Source organism: Danio rerio, chromosome 9, assembly GCF_049306965.1.
Source record: "Danio rerio strain Tuebingen ecotype United States chromosome 9, GRCz12tu, whole genome shotgun sequence".
Lineage (NCBI taxonomy): Eukaryota > Metazoa > Chordata > Actinopteri > Cypriniformes > Danionidae > Danio > Danio rerio.
The window spans coordinates 7286179-7297500 of NC_133184.1; the positions used below are offsets into that span (position 1 = coordinate 7286179).

At 40.3% G+C, this 11322-nt stretch overlaps 1 protein-coding gene and 2 long non-coding RNA genes across 4 annotated transcripts in view; 1 reads left to right on the plus strand and 2 right to left on the minus strand.

Annotated features, from left to right (window-relative positions):
* Window positions 1–2719, minus strand: part of mgat4a (alpha-1,3-mannosyl-glycoprotein 4-beta-N-acetylglucosaminyltransferase A) — a 122140-nt gene extending 119421 nt beyond the window's left edge. The window contains exons 1-2 of one of the 2 annotated variants that reach the window (XM_068223540.1): window positions 2556–2719; window positions 1874–2203 (exon numbers count right to left, since the gene is read on the minus strand). In XM_068223540.1, the coding sequence (XP_068079641.1) occupies window positions 1874–1967 (94 nt within the window). In that variant the 5' untranslated portion in view covers window positions 1968–2203; window positions 2556–2719. Of the gene's footprint in view, window positions 1–1873; window positions 2213–2555 lie in introns of both variants that reach the window. The other variant, XM_686404.8, reaches the window with a different exon arrangement.
* A 2201-nt stretch (window positions 2720–4920) lies between these two features.
* LOC137496445 (uncharacterized) overlaps window positions 4921–11322 on the plus strand; it is a 6584-nt gene continuing 182 nt past the window's right edge. The window contains exons 1-4 of the long non-coding RNA XR_011016773.2: window positions 4921–5049; window positions 10353–10410; window positions 10526–10579; window positions 10694–11322. The exon at window positions 10694–11322 is cut by the window's right edge and continues 182 nt beyond it. This is a non-coding gene — a long non-coding RNA (uncharacterized lncRNA). The remainder of the gene's footprint in view (window positions 5050–10352; window positions 10411–10525; window positions 10580–10693) is intronic.
* Window positions 5741–10196, minus strand: LOC110440040 (uncharacterized). Its single transcript, XR_011016774.2, has 2 exons — window positions 9929–10196; window positions 5741–7487 (listed from the first exon to the last, which is right to left on the minus strand). It is a non-coding gene; the product is annotated as an uncharacterized lncRNA (long non-coding RNA).

Below are 11322 nucleotides of genomic sequence, written 5' to 3' on the forward strand. Positions count from 1 at the left end.
ACCATCAGAATCTTATACCGGCCAATGCCTAGTGGTCATGGAATTTAATCAAAGCTTAACCAGTGTAAAAAAACAAAAAAAAAAAAACATCATTCATCAGTCATCATTTACAAACACTCCACTTGTTCCAAGCCTGGTTGAGTTTCTCACTTTTATTGAACACAAAACAAGATATTTTGAGGAATGTTATAAAGCAGCAGCCTTCTTCCAAAGTATTTTTGTTCCTATTATTAATGTCAACCGCTGCAGGTTTTCAACATCCTTCAGAATATATCATTTCGAACAGACAAAGAAATCCATAAAAGTTTTTAATCATTTGAGTGTGAGTAAATGGTGAGTTTTGGGGTGACCTGTCATAAAGTCAATGGGGTTTATGCACATAAACATTTAATTTTCAGCAATTTTCTAGCATTCTCCGGCCTTCAGCGCCTAGACTGCAGCTCTGCACAAGACATTTGACCATAGGGGAAGTGGTCGTGCCCAACTGAGCCTGGTTTCTCTCGAGGTTTTTTAATTCTTCATGTTCACCAATTGGTGAAGTTTTTTCCTCGCCACTGGCTTGCATGGTCCGGGACCCGTAGAGCTGCGCATCGATGGATTTGCTCCTCAGTGTTTGGACTCTCAGTAGTGAATATTAAACCACACTGAACTGAGCTAAACTGAACTGAACTAAGGGTGCTTTCACACCTACACTTTTGTTTCGGATTGTATCTCGTTTGCCCAGTTAGCGGGGTTCGATTGGCATATGTGAACAGGGCAATCGCGCTCTGTTCCGCGCCAAAGTAATCGCTCCGAGATCGCTTGAATGAGGTGGTCTCGGCTCGATTGAAACGAACCCTGGAGCGGTTCGATTGCAGTGAGAAAGCGATCCGATCCGAGCACAATTATATCACAGTGTTTTATGGATATGTAATAGGCTTACGGCTATATGAAGAGAGAATTATGAGTATGGCGGGAAGTTTCGCGAGTCTCCGGATGCCCGCAAACGAGTGATGATCTCTCGGTAATCTCGCGTCTCCCTCCCAGTCCTCAAATAGGCATCGTCGTGCACCCTTCTCACCCCTCCCCACCGCGTCTCTCCTCAGACACGTCACGCGCGCACACCCTGTCAATCACCACCAAACCACCACCTCTCCTGACAGCTGAGCGGGACGCTGCAAAATAAACCCTGACACTGACCAATGTAAGGAGAGTTTACTCGCACGTGACTTGTTTTAGCTCTTTTGGTCCGATTAGAAACTTTGTAGTGTGAAAGCGAACCGCTCCAAGAGCAAAGAGCAACAATGTAACAATTTTAATCGCTGTTTCGGAACAACTGAATCGATTCACATGTGTGAAAGCACCCTTAAACTCTGAAAACTGAACTACACCGTTTCAGTTTACTATGATCTTCTATGTTGAATTCAATTCACCTTTATTTCTAAAATGCTTTTACAATGTAGATTGTGTCAAAGAAGCTTCACATAGAAGATCATAGTAAACATGTGAAGCTGCTTTGACACAATCTACATTGTAAAAGCGCTTTAGAAATAAAGGTGAATTGAATGAAGTAGTGCTAATGTTGTTTTGAAGTCATACTTTGCATGCTATTACAGACCAAATACAAAAAGTAAAGTAAACAATATATTTTCATATTACATATTTTTAAATGAATTTAAGTCAGAAAATAAAACCAACTTTACCTCAATACTATTTGACTATTTTAGTGTGAACAATGGTGTACTTTGATAGTCACTGGCTGCTAATATGATTTCACTATTTATATGAGCAAAAAAAACTTGTATGAAAGTAAATTAAGGAGAAAGTCTGAATGTCGGAAAAATAAAACCAACTTTACCCCAATTTGACAGCTGATCTCACAGATGAGACTCACCTTTGCCATTTTGCCAAGCCGTGTACCAGGACAGACTGAGAAACGATGTGAAGAAAACAATCGCAGTGGCAACAGTTCCATGTCTGAGCCTCATCTCATTTCAACGCCTCTCCGTGCGGCCGCCTCTAGTGCTCCTGATCCCGGCGAGCAGACGCGCTTCAGAGGAGCGGACAGGAGGTGACGGGGGCCCGGATCATCTGTTGTCTTCACCGCGGTCCAGTCCTCCTCCTCCACCACCACCTCCTCCTCCTCCTCTCGGTCGCTGCTGGAGTCACGAGGCAGCCCAGCGGAACTGATGCATTTCAAGAGAAAGACGTGCAATCCTCATGCCTGCCGTTACTGGGAGAGACATGAAATTAATGAAACAGTAATAGAGCAGCAGGTATTGCTCAGCTTTTATTGTGCAGACCGCAGAGACTGACGGAGTTAGACAGATCGCTGTTTAAATATGCATGTAACCTTATTACTTAGAAAATGAATCACTAAGGGACACTCACAAATACTGCAGAGGAAATGTAGAACGGAGGAGGGGTGATTTGTTAAAACAATATATTAAACAAATTGAAAACACACACGCACACAATTGGGGTCTGTAAAATAAACAAGAGTTGACTACCTGTCGGAGGACCCTGAAATATGTCAGACAGGCATGATCAACAGCCCCAAGTTCAACACTTCTTACCTTCTACCCTGTTGTTGTTCAGCGAAACGTCCCGACCCGATCTCATAAGAAATATCCAGTACAAAACAAGCCAAACCACGATTTGCGATGTTCGTTAAATGCTATATGAGACACCGCGTCCTGCCAGAAGCTTCAACGGTGATGCGATCTCTCAATCAACCTTTGTTGAACACCACACCCACAATGAGCTACGATCGCCCACACAGAACTGTGATTGGCTGTAGTCATCGGGCTCCGCCCATTGATTGTCGGATGTCTGGCACCTGTTTGGCGCCACATGGTGGACTAAATCCATAACACACTTCCTCAGTGGTTTAGTTTTTCTCAGTCGCTTTGGTACATTTTATTCATTCGTTTTCCTTTCGGCATAGTCCCTTTGTTAATCTGGGGTCACCACAGCGGAATGAACCGTCAACTTATCCAGCATATGTTTTAGACAGCTGATGCCCTTCCAGCTGCAACCCATCAATGACAAAGCTGCTGCATTTCTCAGATCAAAATATAAATTTTCAAAACAGTAAGTGCATTCCTCAAAACAACACGTTCAAATAGCAAACAACCTGATGACCTGCAAAAGCCAGTGTCTTGCTCAAAAACCTTAAAACCTTAAAACCTCATCTCTCAAAACTAAATTTCTGTCAATGAACAAGTCTGCCGTCAGAATGACAAGTCCTTGTGACCACAGGAGAGGGCAAATTCTTCAGCAGGATAGTGCTCCTTCTCATACTTTAGCCTCAACACCAAAGTTCTTCTAAACAAAGAGGGTCAAGGTGCTCCAGGATTGGCCAGCCCAGTCACCAGATATGAACATTATTGAGCATGTCTGGGAAAATTTACCAATTAGATTTAGAAAAAAAAAATGTCTAATGGAAATGTATAGAAAAATGCATTATGACAAAATATGCCAAGTTGTTCAGCCGTTTTGCATGTAAAATGTTATGCCATGATTAGGGCTAGACGGATTCTTTGCTATTTCTGCGCAGAATTTTGTTTAAAATCTGTGGATTTATGTGGAATGATTCGGGGAGTATCAAAACTAAAACCTTAATATGTCAAATAAAAAATAATACATTTTAGAATTTTATTTAATGTTTACAATGCAAATCCAATTAGATCCACTTCATTTGGTAAACAAAGCAAGTCTCTCTTATGATATATCGACTAAAAGACAGATGATATTAATTTACAAACTATATTTTAAATAAATCATATGAACATTTTAATATTAGTCAATAATATTACTGAAATAAATGAAAAAACTGAATGAATATAAATTTGCACACATTTACAGAAATAATCGAACAGACTCAATGACGGACTAAAGATTTGCTGAATTCTGCGCACACAGATTCTGTGTTGGCCTAGTCATGATCAAATGATTGAATGTTGTGGTCAGACTATTCAACAGAGACCAAAATAATACATTTTGATTAACATGAGGAATTGATCATTTGGGAAATATCCGAGAGTTGCAGGTAATCATTTGCAACTTGTTTGAAAGAATGAGAAACTGCTTTTCTGATGTGCACAAGTGACACGATGATGTGAAGATTGAACAGGGAGTTTTGAGAATTTCAATTCTGATCTGAGAAATGCACCGAAGCGACTGAGAAAAACTGCAACAAGTATTTGCAACACCTTAAAAAAAATAATAATAGGAAACATGACAGTTATATGACGAATAGTTACCATTCCATATAGCTAAAAACGAGTTTAGTGTGCAAACTTCATAGCATGGGTGACGCAGTGGAGCAGTAGGTAGTGCTGTCGCCTCACAGCAAGAAGATCGCTGGTTCGAACCTCGGCTCAGTTGGCGTTTCTGTGTGGAGTTTGCATGTTCTCCCTGCGTTCGCGTGGGTTTCCTCCGGGTGCTCCGGTTTCCCCCACGGTCCAAAGACATGCGGTACAGGTGTATTGGGTAAGCTAAATTGTCTGTGTGGATGTTTCCCAGGGATGGGATGCGGCTGGAAGGGCATCTGCTGTGTAAAAACGTGCTGGATAAGTTGGTGGTTCATTCCGCTGTGGCGACCCCGGATTAATAAAGGGACTAAGCCGACAAGAAAATGAATAAATGAATGAAAAATCTTTCTCTTAACCTTTATTTGTTTCCAACCTTCACTCAAAAAAATGAATTATGGCTTTAGTTGGTCCAAAGAATGTAACTATGTTTAAATTAAACAATTCGCTCATGTTTGTGTATTAAAAATAAAAGTGTTGTGTTGGAAAAAAATGAGAAAAAGTAAGTTTTCACATTTAAACAGCTCGCTTATGTAACATGAATGCAAGGGAGTTGTGTTGCTTCTGCAGTACTGCATTTTGGTCAATAGGTGGAGTAATATCTGCACATGCGCAGTTTCAAAACAACACAGGAAGTAACAAGATTCAAACCACAACGATCACTCTCAGCTCGGCGCCATATTATGGGAATCAATAGATGAAGATTACAGTACAAATTGAGAACGTGCACAAAGCTTTCCCCAATGTGGACACACAGGTGAGATTTTTTTTACTTTTTATGTATTTATACTGAGGCTGTGACAACATTTGAATCATAAATGTACTCTCTTGTAATACTATGTTGTGTTTGTGTATAGTATTGCTATGAAATTGCCATGTTCCCTGAGTCTTTTCATTATAGACAGATAAATGTATAGTTTGTTTTGCATTCCTGTGAAATTGTATACTTGGTATATATTAACTCCCCCAAAATAAAGTTGCAAACGTTGGTAGTAAGGAATAGTCATGTTAGAATAGTCTAAGCTTTTCACTCATCATAGCACACGTGCTGCTGATAATGTGACAATAAAAGTGATTTGATTTTTTATTTGATTTGATAGTCTTTATTTTAAATGAGTGTCAAGCGGTTTGTCAAGTTTGAATGCCAGTTTTGATAACTTACATAATATTAATTAAAATGTGGTGTTGGCACATTGTTATTTATTATCTAATTGTATTCAAGCCTGTTAACTTAAAAAAAAATCTTGACAAGCATATGTGACACTTAAATAGCATGACATCTAGCATGATGACATATTTAAAGTAAGCTTATTTGTTTGGTCATCTAACACGTTTAAATTTTTAAGTTTAGAAGTTTGCTATTTATATTATTGTTGGGATAAATTGCAGACCGTCTGTGTGCTTCCTCAGTAAGCTGGAGCTCCAGGAAGGCAACAACAACTGAGAGATGTGAATCCAACAGTTTATTGCTCTCTTCTAAAGAAGACTGGGGTATTCCCAGCTTTTATACATCATACTCAGGGTTACATGGGTTATGAATACGTGCAAATATTCAGCTCAGTTAGGCAGAACAATTTTATCCAGTGCTCAAGAATGTCATGGCGCAACGTCAAGGCGCCTAGTACAGGGACAACTTACAATAAGATAAGACACAGTTACAAAACAGAATATTTGGAGAGTGACTACATGGATATTTCTTTCAATCCCCTCTTCCAGGCTCAGTTTCTTACAAGAGCCTGGATCATACCATATTCTCATAAACTCTATTTGTTAAATGGTTACCCTCAGTTCCATTCATAGCTAAATGTTCATAACCCTTTACCTAAGGCATTAACCATCCTATACATTCTTTCCATAAAACATCTCAGAAGACATGGACCAAAAATACATACACATAAGAAAATAATAAGTACCGGTACTACCATTGAGACATATGGAGCCAATGATCCAAACAGGCTTACTAAAAATCCCAATCCCCAATTAAAATTTCTTTCCTTCATCTCATCCTCATACACCTGTGATGATATCCTTTTCATCGCCCTTTACAGCTTGTCCTACTCGTCCAAGATCCTCATCATCCGCGGGAACGTAAGTGCAGCATTGGCTCTCTCCGACCAGGGAGCAGACCCCGCCTCTTTCCGCTAAGAGCATGTCCAGAGCCAGTCTGTTTTGCATAGTCATTAGTCTCAGAGCTCCTCTCTTAGTCCAGAAATGGCATCCGTGGTACTGTTAATAAAAGAGGCCAGTCTATAATGCATAATCTCTTGCTCTTTTAAGGCATCTGCCACGCCAAAACTGGGAATCATAGCCTCCCAGAATCTAGTCCAGTGTGATCTCATACGGTGTTCGTCGGGTACGTCGTCCTGGGGAACTGACCTCCGTTCCCTTTTGAATTGTCTGGCAAGATGCATGACAGTGACCATGTGTTGTAATTGGATCACAGTACAAAGACCAGTCCAATTGGTGGGGTAAGTGTTGAAGATGGTTTCTCCCCCACAATACCAGTACCAGTCATCGGCCAGGACCGCATCCTGTCTCGGCCAAGTGGGGACACAAGTTACGTTGCTGCGTTGACAGTATGTGTTGTTCAGGTTGTAACATGCCGTGACAGCTGTCTCATTTGTGATATTAGCACATTTAAGTTTGTTCAGTTCACAGGTGCCTGGGATGTAACGTGGACAAACACTTAGTAGAGAACTATATTTTTTATTCTTTCGCCACGGTAAATATACCCCTGAAAATCGATCCCTTTCGCCAATTACTATATTACAATCTTTAGCTCTTAAAGTGGATACATTACCTCCATTTGTCCCATTAAAGCAAAAAGAAAAAGTGAACCCCTGGGGTTTCGTCAACAAAATATTCAAACCCATAGTTCTAGGTGTAGGTATTACAACAGAATGATTCTTTCTGCTAGTTGATTTGCAAAGAGGCTCCCATGTTTTCTTGTTAGAAACACATGTGGGGCGCCACTCATAAATATCTCCCAAAGCATTTGTACAAAAAGCAAGTTTAGTACATGTAAAAGGCAAAGGTTTCAAGGATATAGTCACAGCAGAGGAGAACACTTCTTGGCAGACAACACATGACTCATTGGTTGTCTTCCGTGCAGTCCAGTTAGCATACTGCCAGAATAAGTTGTGTACTTCAGTGTGGGCCTGTGTCAGTCCCAGTAGGGTTATCAGTAGAAGTAGTCTGCAAAACAAAAACTATTAATATCATATCATAGACATTTACTTCAATGGTTTCACTCTGGTGCCATGGATCCACTGTGGAAAAAGATCAGTTAATACAGCAGTGCGTGTAACAGCCAGAACCTCAGCTGGCCCTTCGTATTTGGGGTCAGTTAAATCTTTCTGGGGTTTTATATCTTTCATTAGCACCTTGTCCCCTATCTGGAAAGGGTGTGCTGCCTCAAGTGGAATTTCAGGGTGTTTCTTTGTTACCCTTCCCCAATACTGATTAAGTTTCTGAATTAGGGCCGCTGAGAGATCTGATATGTGGTTAGAAAGCTCAATACCCACTCCCATAATTCCCCCTTGCCATGGGATAGGGAAAGGTCTTCCCATGACCACCTCATATGGTGATAAAGAATCCAAATTTGCTTGTGGTGTCATTCTCAAATCTGCTAGTACTATTGGTAAAATTTTTACCCAATCTTTATGACCGTGTTGTCTTAAGGCCTTCTTTATCTTTCCTTTCAAGGTTCTGTTAGTTCGCTCCACAAATCCAGATGATTGTGGATGATAGGGTATGTGGAAACGCCAATTTATATTTAATTCAGTTGCCAATTGTTGCGTTACCTTTGATGTAAAAGGTGTTCCTTTATCTGAATCGATACTTTGTGGGATCCCATATCTAGGTATAATTTCAGAGATCAATTTCTGTGTTACCACCTTTGCATTTTCCCTTGAGCAAGGAAAAGCTTCTACCCATTTTGAAAATTTATCCACGCAAACCAGTAGATACTTAAACGGTCCCCTCTTGGGCATATGTGTGAAATCTACTTGCCATTCAGAAAAAGGTGTAATTGGTCTTGGTAAATGTTGGTGCTGTGCCACAGGCTTTGATACATTATATTGAGCGCATATAAGGCATTTGTCAAGTATGTTATTAATGGTGGTTTCTAATTTTGGGACACAAAACAAAGATCGCATTGTTTCATGTACCCCTCTTCGTCCACGATGAGTGACACCATGAAATTCGTGGACGAGGAATGACAGTGCCACATGTGGGAGACATAGGCGACCAGTGTTGTCGTGCCATAGACCCATCTTTTCATCAAACGTGGAAGAAAAGGCGTCCCAGAAGGACTTATCCTCGTCAGTGGCTGATGCTTGTAACATAGCCAAATCAATGTCAGGGAGCATCCCCGAAGCCGAGGTTGTAGACAACAAGGAAACGTGCATAGAGTCCTCAGGCAAAGGCTGTTGTGCTGCTAATTTAGCATGTCGGTCAGCCAGAGCGTTTCCTTTGGCTTCATCAGTGTGTTCCTTCGAATGGCCCTGAGTTTTAACAATGGCCAGTTGCGAGGGAAGATGGCAAGTCATTATTAAATCAGTTATGAGGGTATGGCTGCGCACCCCCCATTTGTTGGAGGGCGACATTCAAAGTTTGATCGAACAGACCATCGCCAGTCATCGTTCGAAGCCTTTGCTTGAGACCCCATTTTGTTCATCAATATAAATTTATAATCAGCTCCTGTAAGCTGCACATTTCTAGAGACATGTATCATAGTTTCTACAAATTCTACTGGCCTGCTCATATCAGGAAGCAGTGAAATGACATCCTTGAGCTGTGTTGCGGAGGGAGGGGTTACTTCGGCATGTCCCCCTTTCTTTGAGACCCATAGGAAAGCCTGATTATCCCCTTGGTCTGGTTTCTCTGTGCGAAGCCCCTCTAATTCTTGTACAGGATACAGAGGCATCCTCTGATGTGCCTTTCCTTGCCCCTCATCAGGAATGGGGGAGGAGAGGGTAGGAGTAGGAACAGTAACTGTAACTGAGGGAACAGTAACAACAGGGGCTGGAGGCACTTTGGGTGTCTCCTTTCTTTTTACCTCAATCTTTGATGCTGATCCTTTAAGAGGCTTCGGAATTAATTTCTTTACCTCTTTTGGTAGGTTAATATTTTGTTTATCATTCCACACACTCATCATCTTCATCCAGATTTCATAACCCTTTTTCATATAATCATGGTCCCATTCGGGATCTCCTTCACTTTCATAAATTAATTTGTGAGCCCGTTTTAGCACATGGGGGTCAAATGACCCATCTCTAGGGTAGGGACGCATCGCTCGTGCCTCAGTCCACCCTGCTAGATTATCTAACCATGGATTAGTGTAATATCCCCACCCACATCGATACATCCAATCTTTAGGGCCTTCCCCTATCTCAGGCTTGGGGTATGAACCACCCATGTTAGTAAATACTTACTAGAAAACACACAGAATGATCGTTTTACTTTTGTATAGCGCGCTCTTCTTGGCTTTTCAGGGAAAATCCCAGCCAAGGATTACTCAGTTCAGTAATGAAGCTTATCAGGCAGTCAAACCAAATTCATGTCTTGCCAGCTTCCTGAACACTCAGTTCAGTGATGAAACTAATCAGGTAGTCAAAACCAAATTCATGTCTTACCTGATCAGCTTCATCACGTCGGGGGTCACCAAGTTGTTGGGATAAATTGCAGACCGTCTGTGTGCTTCCTCAGTAAGCTGGAGCTCCAGGAAGGCAACAACAACTGAGAGATGTGAATCCAACAGTTTATTGCTCTCTTCTAAAGAAGACTGGGGTATTCCCAGCTTTTATACATCATACTCAGGGTTACATGGGTTATGAATACGTGCAAATATTCAGCTCAGTTAGGCAGAACAATTTTATCCAGTGCTCAAGAATGTCATGGCGCAACGTCAAGGCGCCTAGTACAGGGACAACTTACAATAAGATAAGACACAGTTACAAAACAGAATATTTGGAGAGTGACTACATGGATATTTCTTTCAATTATTATATTTTATTATTTTAAATCTTTGCTCACTCACATCTATTTTCTCCCTCACAGGTTTACAGCTCAACCTCTAAAGTCCCATATCTGGCTGAGGAGACTGTGGATCATCCAGGTACTATGCCTTTAGATGCCTATACACACATTAAAATGATGTACAGTAAAAATTACTAGTAATTTTAACTAATAATTATTTAGTAAATTACTAATTGTCATTTCATGTCATTTAGAACATCACCAGTGGAAAAATGCATCCTCAAAGCCCCTAAGTGAGGGAGTACATGGTAAGCTATTTTATTTATTTTTTTAAACATTTTGTATTTTCCTCTTAAACCAATTCCTCCTTTCACCTTTGATCTGTTGGTAAATGTTTTATATTTTTACCTGACTTTTTTTAGGATGCTGGGCATGATGAAGCGCAAACCTTGATGTGCAACACCACCTTATGAATCTACAGTGGTTACATTAACATTTAGCAGACTTTTTTATCTAAAGTGACTTACAATTGAGGAGACATTCAGCAAATCAACAGGAAGAGTCGATACACCCAAGATGTGCTAATTATACAAAAGATTTTAAGAATTAAGAATGCTTCTACATATGGTTTGTCAAGCCCACAGACCTGTGTGAAGCAGACTTCATGCACAATGTTTTGTTTTTTAGATATAGGGAGTGGTTGTAAGAAAGTGTCTGGTGCAAATGTGCATAAATGGTGCAAGTGTCAGAGAGATGAATGTGTGTAGCTATTGCATGTTCTGTGATGGTTGGTCTAATTTATGGTGTAGTGCTGATCGTGTTACTTTGCTTTAAAATGTTAATCTTTCTTTGAACAACTGAAGTGCTATCTGCTTTTTCAGTTTAAAGAAGGTACAGTAGTTTACAAAAGAAGACTTAATTTTTCTAAGTATATTTTTGATATATCATTTGAAGGCAGAATATTATTTTTGAATGTTTTTTGTAATATATGAAAAGTATTATTATGAAAAGTGTATTTTATGATGTTTTTGTAAGCATATTTTTAAAATCA